The 17,849-nt window shown below is 42.7% G+C and overlaps 1 protein-coding gene across 1 annotated transcript in view; it reads right to left on the bottom strand.

The window, feature by feature from the left end:
- Positions 1-16,672, bottom strand: part of LOC116971597 — a 35,723-nt gene extending 19,051 nt beyond the window's left edge. The window contains exons 1-4 of the mRNA XM_033018833.1: positions 16,274-16,672; positions 11,353-11,432; positions 8,274-8,807; positions 7,220-7,462 (exon numbers count right to left, since the gene is read on the bottom strand). Coding sequence (XP_032874724.1) covers positions 7,220-7,462; positions 8,274-8,807; positions 11,353-11,432; positions 16,274-16,388 — 972 coding nt within the window. The 5' untranslated portion in view covers positions 16,389-16,672. The remainder of the gene's footprint in view (positions 1-7,219; positions 7,463-8,273; positions 8,808-11,352; positions 11,433-16,273) is intronic.
- Positions 16,673-17,849: the final 1,177 nt, after the last annotated feature.

Below are 17,849 nucleotides of genomic sequence, written 5' to 3'. Positions count from 1 at the left end.
TTGACCCTTTACCCCCGTTTTAAATTCAGTTTTTTGCGGAGCTGTAATGGCGCGATTCCACTCACATCGTGGCGCCAACCGGAAGTCAGTTCACAACAATCTGTGTAGGCTTTGTAGCAGAAAGCTAAATCTCCCTCACCAGCCTCTCGATGTTGCTTCCTTCAGGGTGAGAGATGGACAAGACACTTTGGCATTGTTTGGATCTAGCTGAATTGTCCTCAGCTTGGACAGTAAACCCGCTAATTGAATTTCTAGTTCTCGCAGACTGTCTCAACGATGTTTGAGGTACAGTTGTATTACCAATGACTACAGGATTCTAAAAACCAACGCTGGCAGGTTTGGTCGCAATCTCGTTCACAGTTGTCGAGGCAGATTTGCTCTGAATTTCAAAAGAGTTGGATTGTGTGATTTCTTGTCCAGAATGAGTAGCAAACTGAGCCTGTGACTCCACCATGTCAAGAGTTTTAGGTCTTAGAAACATAGAAAATAGTTGAAGGAGTAGGCCATTCGGCCCTTCAAGCCTGCACTGCCATTCAATATGATCATGGCTGATCATCCAACTCAGTATCCTGTACCTGCCTTCTCTCCATACCCCCTGATCCCTTTATCCACAAGCGCCACATCTAACTCCCTCTTAAATATAGCCTATGAACTGGCCTCAACTATCTTCTTTGGCAGAGAATTCCACAGATTCACCCCTCTCTGTGTGAAAAATGTTTTTCTCATCTCGGTCCTAAAAGACTTCCCCCTTATACTTAAACTGTGACCCCTTGTTCTGGACTTCCCCAACATCGGGAACAATCTTCCTGCCCAACCACTTAAGAATTTTGTACGTTTCTATCAGATCCCCCCTCAATCTTCTAAATTCTAGCGAGTACAAGCCGAGTCTATCCAGTCTTTCTTCATATGAAAGTCCTGCCATACCAGGAAACAGTCTGGTGAACCTTCTCTGTACTCCCTCCATGGCAAGAATGTCTTTCCTCAGATTAGGAGACCAAACCTGTACGCAATACTCCAGGTGTGGTCTCACCAAGACCCTGTAGAACTGCAGTAGAATCTCCCTGCTCTTATACTCAAATCCTTTTACTATGAATGCTAACATACCATTCGCTTTCTTCACTGCCTGCTGCACCTGCATGCCTACTTTCAATGATTGGTGTACCATGACACCCAGGTCTCGTTGCATCTCCCCTTTTCCTAATCGGTCACCATTCAATAATAGTCTACTTTCCTGTTTTTGCCACCAAAGTGGATAACCTCACATTTATCCACATTATACTGCATCTACAATGCATTTGCCCACTCACCCAACCTATCGAAGTCACCTTGCAGCCTCCTAGCATCCTCCTCACAGCTAACACTGCCCCCAGCTTCGTGTCATCCGCAAACATGGAGATGTTGCATTCAATTCCCTCGTCCAAATCATTAATATATATTGTAAATAGCTGGGGTCCCAGCACTGAGTCTTACGGTACCCCACTAGTCACTGCCTGCCATTCTGAAAAGGACCCGTTTACTCCTACTCTTTGCTTCCTGTCTGCCAGCCAGTTCTCTATCCACATCAATACTGAACCCCCAATACCGTGTGCTTTAAGTTTGCATACTAATCTCTTATGTGGGACCTTGTCGAAAGCCTTTTGAAAGTCCAGATATAACACATCCACTGGTTCTCCCTTAACCACTCTACTAGTTACATCCTCGAAAAATTCTATAGATTCCTCAGACATGATTTACCTTTCATAAATCCATACTGACTTTGTCCAATGATTACACCACTTTCCAAATGTGCTTCTATCCCATCTTTAATAACTGACTCTAGCATTTTCCACACTACCGATGTTAGACTAACTGTTCTGTAATTCCCCGTTTTCTTTCTCCCTCCCTTTTTAAAAAGTGGGGTTACATTAGCTACCCTCCAATTCTCAGGAACTACTCCAGAATCTAAAGAGTTTTGAAAAATTATCACTATTTCTGGGGCTATTTCCATAAGTACTCCGGGATGCAACCTATCTGGCCCTGGGGATTTATCGGCCTTTAATCCATTCAATTTACTTAATACCACTTCCCGGCTAACCTGGATTTCACTCAGTTCCTCCATCTGATTTGACCCCCGGCCCCCTGCTATTTCCGGCAGATTATTTATGTCTTCCTTAGTGAAGACAGAACCAAAGTAGTTATTCAATTGGTCTGCCATGTCCTTGTTCCCCATGATCAATTTGCCTGTTTCTGACTGCAAGGGACCTACATTTATTTTAACTAAACTCTTTCTCTTCAAATATCTATAAAAACGTTTGCAGTCAATTTTTATGTTCCCTGCCAGTTTTCTTTCATAATCTATTTTCCCTTTCCTAATGAAGCCCTTTGTCCTCCTCTGATGGACTCTGAATTTCTCCCAGTCCTCTGGTAGGCTGCTTTTCCTGACTAGTTTGATTGCTTCATCTTTTGTTTTGATCCTATCCCTGATTTCCCTTGTTATCCACGGATGCACTACCTTCCCTGATTTATTCTTTTGCCAAACTGGGATGAACAATTGTTGTAGTTCATCCATGCAGTCTTTAAATGCCTTCCATTGCATATCCACCGTCAACCCTTTAAGAATCAATTGCCAGTCTATCTTGGCTAATTCACGTCTCATACCCTCAAAGTTACCTTTCTTTAAGTTCAGGACCCTTGTTTCTGAATTAACAATGTCACTCTCCATCCTAATGAAGAACTCAACCATATTATGGTCACCCTTGCCCAAGGAGCCACGCACAAGAAGACTGCCAACTAACCCTTCCTCATTACTCAATACCCAGTCTAGAATAGCCTGCTCTCTCGTTGGTTCCGCTACATGTTGGTTTAAAAAACTATCCCGCATACATTCCAAGAAATAATCTTCCTCAGCACCCCTGCCAATTTGATTCACCCAATCTATATGTCGATTGAAGTCACCCATTATAACTGTTTTACCTTTGTTGCACGCAATTCTAATTTCCTGTTTGATGTCATCCCCAACTCCACTACTACTGTTAGGTGGCCTTTTCACAACTCCCACTCGCGTTTTCTGCCCCTTAGTGTTTCGCAGCTCTACCCATATCGATTCCACATCCTCCAAGCTAATGTCCTTCCTTTCTATTGCGTTAATCTCCTCTCTAACCAGCAACGCCACCCCACCTCCTTTTCCTTTCTGTCTATCCCTCCTGAATATTGAATATCACTGGATGTTCAGCTCCCAGCCTTGGTCACCCTGGAGCCATGTCTCCGTGATCCCAACTATATCATATTCATTAATAACTATCTGCACATTCAACTGTGATCAGCTGGAATTAGCGATCATTATATTATCCAAGCAAAACTGCACTTAAAGCTTAAAGTTCCTTCAAAACCACCGCTTAAAATTTCCCTCTAGAAAAAAGTGAACAGCGCGGAATTTAAAGTCTTAGCAAAAAAACTGGGAAAAGATTTCTTCAATCTACAACCAGATAAAAGATCTGTAAATGACAACTTGGGTGTGGCTGAGAAACTCCTTAAATAATATTGTTACAAAACATGTAACATTACAATCATTAAGGGCCGTATGTGTCCTCCTTGGTTTTCGGGAAAACTGAAACGTCTCTGCAGTAAGAAAGAGAAGTTTTATATCCGTGCCAAAAAAAGGGGTACAAAACTGGACTGGGACAATTTTACTAGAGTGCGAAAGCAAGTCGATCGTGCAATTAGGAGTGCTCATAGACAACATGTTTCTTCTATTCTTGGGGGAGAGCAACCCAAGGCATTTTGGAGATATGTGAAATCCAGGACGGACAGACAACACTGGTGTCCAGATGCTTAAAGTGAACAACTGTCTGATCACTGAGGACCAGGCGAAAGCAGAAGCTCTTAGCAAACCAATTTCAACACGTTTTCACCTGGGAAGATGTGGAGCCTTCATCATTTCCAGTCCTACCGCTGATATGCCTGCTATTAAAATTGAGGTTGAAGGTGTCAAGAAGTTATTGCTCAACATCAATACCACAAAAGCAATTGGACCAGATCAGATACAGAATCAAGCCCTCAAGATCGCAGCCGAAGAACTGGCTCCAGTTTTGCTGTTCATTTTTGCAACAATCGCTTGACTCAGGTGATGTTCCGCTGGATTGGAGGTAGGCTAACATCACTCCTCTCTTTAAGAAGGGTTCAACCACCAACCCAGCGAATTATTGTCCTGTTTCATGAACAAGTACTTGCTGCAAATTGCTGGAGCATTTAATTGATAGTAATCTGATGCGACACGTGAGCAAACATAACATTCTTGCTGACAACCAACATGCATTTCGGAGGCATAGATCATGCGAGTCTCAGCTTATCCTGACGACAAATGACCTGGCCAAGCACCTTGATAGTAACGTCATCACGGATTTAGTTGTGCTGGACTTTTCTAAAGCATTTGATGTCAATCCACACCAGAGACTGCTTCGGAAGCTTGACTTCTATGGTATTCGTTCCAACACGAAACAATGGATTTCCAGTTTCCTGACAAAACGTCTTCAGCGTGTGTGTGTGAACGGAAAGAGTTCCAATTGGCATCCAGTGTTGTGTGGTACACCTCAGGGCATAGTACTTAGCCCACACCTATTTTTGTTTTACATAAATGACATCCATGAAAAAGTCGCAAGTACAACCAGACTTTTCGCTGATGATTGTTTGCTGTGGCGTCCAATTAATGCCGTCAGCTGATGATGAAGATACTCTCCAACAGGATCTCGATACTATGGTTGAGTGGTCACAACAATGGGGCATGCAGTTCAACCCTTCCAAATGTGAAACTATGCGTGTCACCAGAAAGAGGAATCCAGGCGAAACATCTTAAAATATACTTGGTGCCACCCTTGAAGAATCCAAACAAGCCAAGTATCTTGGCATCAAATTGCAGAATGATCTGCATTGGAATGGTCAGACTCATCATGCAACGGTGAAAGCAACAGGTGTCCTAAACTTTCTGAGGCGCAACTTTCATCATTGTTCAGCTTCTGTCAAGGAGAAGCTATACTTCACCCTCGTTAGACCTCATTTGGACTACGCAGTTGCAGCATGGGACCTATACACAAATAAAAACATTTCTTCCATCGAACGTGTCCAAAGACAGGCAGCTCGATTTGTTACTAACACCTATGAGAGAGAAGCGAGTGTCACCAAACTTCTGAATTCTCTGGGGTGGAACCCTCTCCAAGACAGACGTGAAGCTCACCGTTTGACCTGTTTTTACAAAATGTTAAATGGTCAGCTCGACATAGACTATAAGACCTACACCAAATCCAAACCAATTAGGAGCAGTCAAGGGCATTCGATCCAATTTGTGATCCCAGCTACAAAGACAGATGTATACAGCAATTCGTTCTTCCCCCGCACAATTAAAGCATGGAATAATCTCCACTCAACTATAGTTACCCAACCAGATGCAACTAAATTTAAAGTAGCTCTTTCTTCCCAATAACCCTTTCTGGCTTAAGCCCTCCCTTCACCACCTCTAGTTTAAATTCCATTTGGAATATTTTGGAGGACCAAGAAACCAAGAACCAAGAACTCATCCACCTTATTACGAATGCTCCTTGCATTGAGACACAAAGCCTTCAGGCTTGTTTTTACAACCCTCTTACCCCTTTTTCAATTATGTTGAAAAGTGGCCCTTTTTGATTTTTGCCCTGGATTTGTATGCCTGCCACTTTTACTTTTCACCTTGCTACCTATTGCTTCTACCCTCATTTTACACCCCTCTGTCTCTCTGCTCATGCACCCATCCCCCTGCCACATTAGTTTAAATCCTCCCCGACAGCACTAGCAAACACTCCCCCAAGGACATTGGTTCCATTCCAGCCCAGGTGTAGACCATCCTGTTTGTACTGGTCCCACCTCCCCCAGAACTGGTTCCAATGTCCTAGAAATTTGAATCTCTCCCCCTTGCATCATATTTCAAGCCATGTATTCATCTGAAATATCCTCCTATTTCTACTCTGACTAGCACGTGGCACTGGTAGTAATCCAGAGATTATTACCTTTGAGGTCCTACTTTCAAGTTTATCTCCTAGCTCCCAAATTCACCTTGTAGGACCTCATCCTGTTTTTTACCTTTATCGTTGGTGCCAATGTGCACCACAACTGGCTGTTCACCCTCCCCCTCCAGAATGTTCTGCAGCCGTTCGGTGACATCCCTGACCCTTGCACCAGGGAGGCAACATACCATCCTGGAGTCTCGTTTGCGGCCGCAGAAACGCCTATCTATTCCCCTTACAATTGAATCTCCTATTACTATAACCCTTCCACTCTTTTTCCTCCCCTCCTGTGCCGCAGCTACCCATGCTGCCATGAAATTGGCTGCTGCTGCCTTCCCCTGATGAGCCATCTCCCCCAACAGTATCCAAAATGGTATATCTGTTTAAGAGGGAGATGACCGCAGGGGACTCCTGCACTATCTGCCTACTGCTACGCTGTCTAATGGCCACCCGTTCCCTTTCTGTCTGCTTAACATTTACCTGCGGTGTGGCCAACTCACTGTACGTGCTATTCACGACTTTCTCAGCATCGTGGATGCTCCAGTATGAATCCAACCGCAGCTCCAATCGTTCAATGCGGTCTGCCAGGAGCTCCAGCTGGACACACTTCCTGCAAACGTAGTCACCAGGGACACCGACCATATCCCTGATCTCCCACATGTTGCAGGATGAGCAAAACATGGGGCCGATCTCAACTGACATGGCTTACCCCCAAATTAAATCAACTCACTCATACTATAAAAATCTTAATCCTTTAAACAGTACCTTTACTAAAAAGCACTGTACCCTTAACTCACTGAACCCTTAACTCACTGTACCCTTAACTCACTGAAGCCTTAACTCACTGTACCGTTACTCACTGAATCCTTAACTCACTGAAGCCTTAACTCACTGAAGCCTTAACTCACTGAAGCCTTAACTCACTGTACCCTTACTCACTGTACCCTTACTCACTGTACCCTTATCTCACTGTACCCTTACTCACTGTACCCTTAACTCACTGAACCCTTAACCAGAAAGCACAAATGCAAACCTGGGGTTGATCCTAATCAGCTGCTTCCTCTAGTCCGCTTCCACCAATCAGCGGCTTCCACCAGACCACTTCCTTTGAAGTGTGATGGAACGTTACAGGTTGGGTACTCCTCCTCTTGCTCGAACGGCTCCTGGGCCTCTGTGGAGTAAAGCCCCGCGCTCCATTTTAAACTCACCGCCCGGAAACTCCTCCTCTTGCTCCAACGGCTCCTGGGCCCCAGTCTTCTCTGGGGTTGGTCCACATCAATATTCTTTGGCTGATTTTTATTTATATTGCGCTTAGTCCCTGTGCTTTGAGTCTTTTTCTTGGGTTGAACATCACTTTTGGCTTGATGGGTGCTTTCTGTTTCTTTCTTATGGGATGCTGATATGTCAAGAACATGACTACTCATAGTAGCCATTTTATCATCCTTGCAAACCTATGAAAACAGTAAATAGATATAATCAATATTAATCAACACGGAAAATTGACAACAGACTCTTCCATTTTACGCAGCACCTTATATATAGTAAAAAATCTGCACAATGCACTCAACAGGGTGGTTCATTTTGCTCGTGTCAGACATCGTATTGGTCGTGGTTGGCTTCTGTCGTCGTCTAACTGCATGTTGATAGAATTGGTTGCCCGGCGCGTCACAGAGTGCATCATGTCGTCGTTTCCGGGGATAGTATAGTAGTCAATAGTCAGATTAATTCGTCACGTGCACAGTAAAGTGAAGTGAGATGAACTTGCCAGCAGCGGTAACATAAAAAAGAACGCACAGTACCCAATACAAATTTATCACAAACATCCACCACAGCATTCATCACTGTGTTGGAAGGCACAAATTTAGTCAGTCCTCCTCCACTTTCCCCCGTGGTCGAGACCACCAACCTCCGCAGTCGCCGCTGCGGGCGGCCAGATGTACAGACAAGGCAAGTCACGAATCGATGCTTCCCTACTGGAGACTGCGGCTTCAAGAAGGTGTAGGCCGCAGGATCGCCACGAGGAAGCTTCTGAAATGATCCTCAACAGGATAGTATCAAATAGTGAATGAAAAATCAATATGGGAGAGGACAGACTGGGAAAAAGTTATTGCTTTAAGCATTAATTAAAATATATTAAATTATTCAACCAATCAACAAAAGAACTGCAAATGAAATATATTTGCACTTATTCCATTGCATGTCAGTGGGAAAGTTCACTACTATCTATGTAGGCTTTATAGCAGAAGGGTAAATCTTCCTCACCAGCCTCTCGATGTTGCTTCCTTTAGTGTGACAGATGAACAAAACACTTTGGCAATATTTGAATGTAACTGAATTGTCTTCAGTTTTGACAGTAAAGTCGCTAATTGAATTTCTAGATTTTGCAGCCTGTATCAGCGATGTTTGAGGTACAGTTGTATTACCAATGACTACAGAATGCTGTAAACTGACACTGCTAACAGCAGGCTTGGTCACAGCCTCGTTCACAGTTGTAGAGGCAGATTTGCTCTGAATTCCAAAAAAGTCGGATTGTGTGATTTCTTGTCCAGAATGAGTAGCAAACTGGGCCCGTGTCTCCACCATGTCATGAGTTACAGGTTTTCCCTGGGGTTGCTCCACATCAATATGCTTTGGCTGATTTTCATTTATATTGCACTTAGTCCCTGTGCTTTGAGTCTTTTTGTTGGGTTGTACATCACTTTTGGATTGATGGGTACTTTCTGTTTTTCTCTTAAGGGATGCTGATATGTCAAGAACATGACCACTCCTAGTAGCCATTTTATCATTCTTGCGAACCTATGAAAACAGTAAATAGATATAAATCAATATTAATCAACAGGGAAAATTGACAACAGGCTCTTCAATTACAGAATACTACTGCAGGGAGATGGTGTTTCAGTTGCATAGGTATTACCTGTGATCACGTCTGAAATGCTATCTACAGTATTGCCCCCCCCCCCCCCCCCCCCCCTTACAAACGCATTGGAAAAAACAGTTCAAAAGGCTGAGGAGAGGTCAGGAGACTAGGCATTCAGCTGCTGTAGTGGAGAAGAGCGAGTAAGGGACTTGACTGAAACATATAAGATGCTGACATTGTGAATGTAGAGAGCATGTTTCCTCTTGAAGAATGATCAACAACTAAAGGCAATTGTTTAAAAATAAGTTAATAGTACAAAAATAAGAGATTGCTCATTTAAGACAGAACTGTTTTTAAGTAATAGCCATATGGTCTGCAGCCAAACCTTGGGAGCATGATGTGAAAATAAGTCGACTGTACACAAATTCTGGGTAAAAGGTGTCACCTTTGCATGGACTCTTTATCCGAGTATAAAGAGGAAGCAGAACCAGGCAGGCACATGATCTTATTGAGCCAATTGTGAAATATTGCACAACATAATGGAATCTCAGGTTGCTAAATTAAGGATCAAAAAGGGAACAATAGAACAAATATGCCTTGTTCTGGAATCAATTCTGGAATGAATGATCTCAGAGTGATGAGGGTCTTGGCCAACAAACATTTTAGATTAGGAGAGACTGCATAAAATAGTGACGGGGAACAACCATGTCAAAGAAAACTGGAACTCAGAGAAGATTATAGCCCCCCCATTGGAGTCAATCTTACTAGTTCACCATGCACAGTTAGTATTTATGTTCAGGCCGTGAGTCTTGTGATTTAGTACAACAAGCTGGACAAACAAATCAAATGTGCTTAGTTAGCGACAGCAATAGACAACTGTATGACAGTTATGTGAAAGGGAAATAGAGATTAGGAAGCAAAAACAGGAATTAGAAACTGTAGAACAAGAAGCAAATGAGTTACATGAGAGAATATCAGAAGAGGAACAAAAGAATCAATTGCAGATGCTGCAAATGAATCAATTTCAACAAGCTTATCGAGAAAGGGAAAAGATGATCAGAGAGTGTGAATCAGGAGGTTGCAGCGGTAACAACAAAATTCACAAACCTACAGACGGCAGGTGGGAAGGAGAAATAAATGTAAGCCTGCTGTAAGTTCCAACACTAAATTGATTTAATGATTCAATTATACTTTATTGTCATATGTACCTAGATATCATGAAATTCTTTGTTTTGCATACAATGTACTAAATTCATACTATCGATGAGCGCAATTATGGATAAGTACAGTAGGTGTTGGAAGGAACAGCAGATGCCAGTTTAAACTGAAGAAGACACAAAATGCTGGAGTAACTCAGCGGGACAGGTGGCATCTCTGGAGAGAAAGAATGGAGATGCTGCCTGTCTCACAGTTACTCCAGCATTTTGTGCCTATCACAGATAAGTACATCGTGTCCATTCAACAAAGACCCTTGGGTCATAATGTAGGTTTTACAAAAACTGAAACTATAATGAACATATGCATTGTTCCAGGTGCCTTGAAAAAAGAGGTATGGTGGACTAACTGAAATAAGCTGTGCAGAAGCACATTCTTTCTGATAATTCAACAGTAAGGAAAAACAAAAAATCAAGAGCAGAAGAAATGAAAGCAAAATTGGTCCTTTTGCCATTTTGACCATGCACATGTGAGGATGGTTCAATATCTGCAAGATGAAAGTCCTCGACCACGCTGCCCCCACTGCACCATGTGGATCTCTGAATGTAAAGCTTTACAAGGTGATGGAAAACTGGTAGCTATGTCCTATAAATCAGGAGCCACCTCTCACTGATGGCAGACGTCAAAGACTGAAATCATCAAGTCATTGAAGGAACATCAAGTCCTCAGACCTGGCATAACCAGGTGGTTTACGAGGCATATATGATCTCTTCCTTCTAACTGCTTCGCACTCTTGCACTACCTCCAGCGGGCATTTCAAGGCACTGTAAAAGGACCATTGACACTCTCTCTGAAAATCCCTGTAATTTCACCGGAAGGATAAATGAACCAATGGCTGAATCCTGATGCAGGCAATATATACAGGAATTAAACTATCTTTCATCTCCACTGGTTATGTCAAACAAGTGGTGGAAGCAGATACAATAGCAACATAAAGAGGCATTTAGAAAGGCACATGAACAGGCAGGGAATGGAGGGACACAGGCCACGTGCAAGCAACCGTTTAGTTTAAATTGGCATCATGACTGGCACAGACATGATGAGCCAAAGGGCCTTTTCCTGTGCTGTATCTTTTTATGTTCTATATTTTAACATTTACAAAAGTACTTATTCATGTGTGTATGTATTTATATTATGGTATATGGACACACTGATCTGTTTTGTAGTAAATGCCTACTATGTTCTGTGTGCTGAAGCAAAGCAAGAATTTCATTGTCCTATCAGGGACACATGACAATAAACTCACTTGAATTTGAACTTGACACCTACCTCAAGCTTCTTATTGTCCACTGTATTTTTTAAAGCCATGTTTCTTATAAGCTTTTGGTTACCTCCAACTTTGACTGTAACTAGAATAACAAATTGTTATTTCTCTTTTCAAAATTGAAATTAACCAGAAAATGCACAATAACTTACATTAGTGACAAATAAAACAACATCAAATCCCATGGTCAGTACCAAATTATTGATTCCAAGAAGCAACATTGTCAGTAGTGATAGTGCTATCATAAATTATACGTTAAGTTAATTGTTTGATTAGTGACATAGAATGGTACAGTGTGGAAATAGGCCCTTGGGCCCAACTTGCCCACACCGGCCAACATGTCCCAGCTACACTAGTCCCACCTGCCTGTGTTTAGTCCATATCCCTCCAAACCTATCCTATCCATGTGTTTAAGAAGGAACTGCAGATGCTGGAAAATCGAAGGTAACACAAAAATGCTGGAGAAACTCAGCGGGTGCAGCAGCATCTATGGAGCGAAGGAGATAGGCAACGTTTCGGGAAACGTTGCCTATCTCCTTCGCGAACGTCCCGAAACGTTGCCTATCTCCTTCGCTCCATAGATGCTGCTGCACCCGCTGAGTTTCTCCAGCATTTTTGTGTTACCTATCCTATCCATGTACCTGTCTAACTGTTTCTTAAACGTTGGGCTAGTCCCAGCCTCAACTTCCTCTTCTGGCAGCTTGTTCCATACATCCATCATGCTTTGTGTGAAAAGGTTACCCCTCAGATTCCTATTAAATCTATTCCCCGTCACCTTAAGCCAATGTCCTCTGGTCCACGGTTCACTTGCTCTGGGCAAGAGACTGTACATCTACCCGATCTATTCCTGTCATGATTTTATACACCTCTATAAGATCACCCCTCGTCCTCCTGCACACCAAGGAACAGAGACCCCAGCCTACTCAACCTCTTCCTATAGCTCAGACGCTTGAGTCCTGGCAACATCCTCGTAAATCTTCTCTGTACCCTTTCCTGCTTGACAACATCTTTCCTATAACATGGTGCCCACAACTGAACACAATACTCTAAATGCGGTCTCACCAACGTCTTATACAACTGCAACATGACCTCCCAATAACTGATCTACTCAACACTATGTCTGATGAAGGTTAATGTGCCAAAAGCCTTTTTGACCACCTTATCAACCTGCAACTCCACCTTCAAGGAACCATGCACCTGTACTCCTCTGTTCTACAACACTCTCCACAGCCTTACCATTCACTGTGTAGGTCCTGCCCGTGTTAGACTTCCCAAAATACAACACCTCACATTGCTCTGTATTAAATTCCATCAACCATTCCTCAGCCTACCTGGCCAATCGATCAAGATCCTGCTGCAACTTTTCACAGCCATCTTTACTATCTGCAAAACCATCACGTCTTCAAAAAACTCAAATTTGCGAGACACGACAAAGTACAAAACCACGTACAAAACCACGCTGTCTATCCCTAATCAGCCCTTGTCCGTCCAAATGCCTGTATATTCTATCCCTCAGAGTACTCCCTAGTAACCTCCCGACTACAGATGTTAAGCTCACTGGCCTATAGTTCCCAGCATTTGCCCTATAGCCCTTCTTGAATAGAGACCCGACATTTTGCCATTTCCAGTCTTCGGCACCTTTAGTTTAGTTTAGTTTAATTTAATTTAATTTAGTTTAGAGAAACAGGCCGTCGGTCAACCGAGTCCTCACCGACCACGGTGGCGCAGCGGTAGAGCTGCTGCCTTACAGTGCCGGACACCCGGATTCGATCCAGGCCACGGATGCTGTTTGTGCGGAGTTTGTATGTTCTCCACGTGACAGCGTGGGTTTTCTCCGAGATCTTCGGTTTCCTCCCACACTCCAAAAACTTACAGATATGTAGTTCTATGAGTAAAATTGTCCCTAGTGTGCGATAGGTTTAATGTGCGGGGATCGGTGGTTGGTGCGGACTCGGTGGGCCTGTTTCCGCGCAGTATCTCTAAACTAAACTAAAGACCAGCAATCCCCGCACATTAACACTATCCTACACACACTAGGGACAATTTCACACATTCACCAAGCCATTTAACCTACATATCTGTTCATCTTTGGCGTGTGGGAGGAAACCGAAGATCTCGGAGAAAGCCCACGTGGTCACGGGGAGAACGTAAAACTCCGTACAGACAGCACCCGTACTCGGGATTGAACCCGGCGCTGCAAACGCTGTAAGGAAGCAACTCTACCGCTGTGCCACTGTGGCCACCCTCTCCTGTACTTAAAGACGATTCCTAAATTTCAACCAGGGATTCTGCAACTTCCTCTCTAATTTCCCACAATGTCCTCGAATATACATGATCAGGCCCTGGAGATTTGTCTACCTTCAGACACGATAGTACTGTCAGCACTTCTTCGACGGTAACACTGACTGCTCTCAAGACACTTCCATTGACTGCCCCAAGTTCCTTGTCCTTCTATCTTTCTTATCGGTAAATACAGAGGAGAAATACTCATTGAGGACCTTGCCCATCTCCTGTGGCTCCACATAGAGGTAGCCGCTTGGGCTCCTGAGGTCCCACTCTCTCTCTGGTTACCCTTTCTCCCTTATGTATTTATAAAATCTCTTGGGGTTGTCCTTAATGCAACTCCTGGCCCCTTTATGCCCTTCTGATTTCGTTTTTACTTTACTCCTTAGTTCCCAAAACGCCTCCAGGAATGCACTTGATCCCAGCTGCCTATACCTGTCTCATGCGTCCTTCTTATTCTTGACCAATGCCTCAATTTTCCTCGTCAGTCAAGCTTCCTTACGTTTGCCTGACTTGCCCTTCACTCTAACAGTGACGTGCATATCCTGAGCTTTTGTCAGCACACTTTTAAAAACATCCCACTTGGCTGATGTTCCTTTCCCCTCAAATAACCTACTCCAGTCAACTTGAACAAGATCTTCTCTCATACCCTCAAAACCCTCTCCCACAAGGATACAGCATGGAAAAAGGTCATTTGCCCGACCGAGTCCATGCTGACCATTACACAATATGTTATCTCACTTTCTCATCCACTTGCTACACACTAAGGACAATTTAACCTAGATCCACCCCATCTAATCTAGTTCCCATACAATACGTTCCCGCGCGGTATCTCTAAAGTCGACAGTAATAATAGCAAATAAGGAAATTATAATGGATTTAGTTACAGTGCCCTCCATAATGTTTGGGACAAAGACCCATCATTTATTTATTTGTCTCTGTACTCCACAATTTGAGATTTGTAATAGAATCACATGTGGTTAAAGTGCACATTGTCAGATTTTATTAAGGGCACCATAACGTTTAGGACACATGGCTTCACAGGTGTTTGTAATTGCTCAGGTGTGTTTCATTGCCTCCTTCATGCAGGAAAAAGAGAGCTCCCAGCGTCTAGTCTTTCCATCACCTTTGGAATATTTTATTGCTATTTATTAACATGAAGACCAAAGTTGTGCCAATGAAAGTCAAATAAACCATTATGAGACTGAGAAACAAGAATATAGCTGTTAGAGACATCAGCCAAACCTTAGGCTTACCAAAATCAACTGTTTGGAACATTATTAAGAAGAAAGAGAGCACTGGTGGGTTAACTAATCACAAAGGGACCAGGAGGCCAAGGAAGACCTCCACCGCTGATGACAGAAGAATTCTCTCTATAATAAAGAAAAATCCCCAAACACCTATCCGACAGATCAAAAACACTCTTCAGGAGTCAGGTATGAATTTGTCAATGACCACTGTCTGCAGAAGACTTCATGAACAGAAATACAAAGGCTACACTGCAAACCACTGGCTAGCCGCAAAAATAGGATGGCAGGTTACAATTTGCCAAGAAGTACTTAAAAGAGCAACCACAGTTCTGGAAAAAGGTCTTGTGGACAGATGAGACGAAGATTAACTTATATCAGAGTGATGGCATGAGCAAAGTATGGATGAGAGAAGGAAATGCCCAAGATCCAAAGCATACCACCTCATCTGTGAAACACGGTGGTGGGGGTGTTATGGCCTGGGCTTGTATGGCTGCTGAAGGTACTGGCTCACATATATTCATTGATGATACAACTGCTGATGGTAGTAGCATAATGAATTTTGAAGTGTATATACATGTCCTATCTGCTCAAGTTCAAACAAATGCCTCAAAACTCATTGGCTGGCAGTTCATTCTACAGAAAGACAATTATCTCAAACATACTGCTAAAGCAACAAAGGAGTTTTTCAAAGCTAAAAAATGGTCAATTCTGGAGTGGGCAAGTCAATCACCTGATCTGAACCCAATTGAGCATGCCTTTTATATTATTTGAAGAGAAAACTGAAGGGGATTAACCCCCAAAACAAGCATAAGCTAAAGATGGCTGCAATACAGGCCTGGCAGAGTATCACCAGAGAAGACACCCAGCAACTGGTGATGTCCATGAACCCCAGACTTCAAGCAGTCATTGCATGCAAAGGATATGCAACAAGATACTAAACATGACTACTTTCATTTACATTACATTGCCGTGTTCCAAACATTATGTTGTCCTGAAATGGGAGGACTATGTATAAGCACTGCTGTAATTTCTACATGGTGAAATCAAAATGTATAAAAATGGCCCATATTAAAATCTGACAATGTGCACTTTAACCACATGTTTTTTTTTAATTACAAATCTCAAATTGTGGAATACAGAGGCAAATAAATAAATGATGGGTCTTTGTCCCAAACATTATGGAGGGCACTGGATGAAAAATATCATGGGCAAAGGAAAGAGTCTAGAGAGGATATTATAAAGCCTCTGAGCAATGTTTTTCAATCACCTCTGGCTTCAGGCATGCCATCAAAGAAATGGAGTTTTGTGAAAGTCCTCCTTTACTTGCTGATAAATGATGGCATAATCATGCAGGTAAAATTAAATTAAAATTAAAGGTAGAATACATTCATACCTTTTCTCCTTTGTGGATGGATTTTGATTAAACTCTTCATGTCGTCACCCACAGCTAAATCCATTGCGCAGTTGCCAAAATTATTCTTTTCATAGGGATCAGCTCCATGTTGCATCAGTAATTGCACCACCTATTGGTGACACATTATAAAAGGATAGAATAACTTAATTCTTGATCGTTCCTTTGGATACGAACCAGAGGAATACGTCTGATTATAAACTCAATTATCTACCATATTATCCATTCTCTACAATAATATGAGAACCAAATTCTAATGGGTTAATTATAAAACTAACAATTAAGGTACTGTTAGATCACAAAGCAGGTTGTAAAAAGAAAAATATTTTCATCAAGTTCTTTCACTTTTCTATAAACATTTTAAAGGTAAAGTGGATGGCAAGTGTATTGTGGTGGGGAGAAGCAATGTAAAAATAATTAATGTTAAGCAAAAAGGTTTAAAATATATATATTTAAAGTAGAATCAAAATATTCATATACATTTCCAGATAACTAAAAAAACCAAGGTGAATGGCCTTAATGTTGGGGTTGGTTTAATATTGTCACATGTCTGAGATTCAGTGAAAAGCTTGTTTACTTACCATCCTGTGAATCCTTACTTAAGCCACACATACGGGTAGAGCAAAGCGAAAAATATCAGAGTACAGCACATAACGTTACAGCTTTATTGAATTACAGTTATGGAGAAAAAGTCTAAGGTCTGCAATGAGGTATTGTTGGAAGATCAGGACTACACTCCAGCTTATGATCAGTAGTTTGATCACAGCAGGGTCAAAGCTGTGGAAGAAGGAACTGCAGATGCTGGCTTAAACCGGATAGACTCAAAAAGCTGGAGGTACTCAGCGGGACAGGCAGCATCTCTGGAGAGAAGGAGGGGGTGAAGTTTCGGGTCGAGACCCTTCTTCAGACTGGTTAGGATAAAGAACACTAAATGAAAGATATGCAAAAAAGTAACAATGATAAAGGAAATAGGCCATTGTAAGTTGTTTGTAGGGTGAAAATGAGAAGCTAGTGCAACTTGGTTGGGGGAGGGATGGAGGGAATGCCGGTGCTACCTGAAGTGAGAGAAATCAATATTCATACCACTGGGCTGTAAGCTGCCCAGGTGAAATATGAGATGCTGTTCCTCCAATCTGTGTTTAGCCTTACTCTGACAATGTAGGAGACCGAGGACAGAAAGGTCTGTGTAGGAATGGGAAAGAGAATTAAAATGTCCAACAACCAGGAGATCAGATTGGTTCACGTGGGCTGAGCGAAGTGTTCCGCGTAACGATCGCCCAGTCTGCGTTTGGTCTCGCTGATGTATAAGAGACAACATGTTGAACAACGGATACAGTAGATGAGGATGGAGGAGGTGCAAGTGAACCTCTGCCAAACCTGAAAGGACTGTCGGGGTCCCTGGAGAGAATCGAGGAGGTATAGCAACAGGTGTTGCATCTTCTACAGTTGCAGGGGAAGGTACGTGGGGAGGGGGTGGTTTGGGTGGGAAGGGATGAGTTAACCAGGGAGTTGCGGAGGGAACGGTCTCTGCGGAAGGTGGAAAACGGGTGGAGATGGG

This window comes from Amblyraja radiata, chromosome 3, assembly GCF_010909765.2.
Source record: "Amblyraja radiata isolate CabotCenter1 chromosome 3, sAmbRad1.1.pri, whole genome shotgun sequence".
NCBI lineage: Eukaryota > Metazoa > Chordata > Chondrichthyes > Rajiformes > Rajidae > Amblyraja > Amblyraja radiata.
The sequence above is the reverse complement of the archived record's forward strand: the minus strand, read 5'-3'. Positions and strand labels throughout refer to the sequence as shown.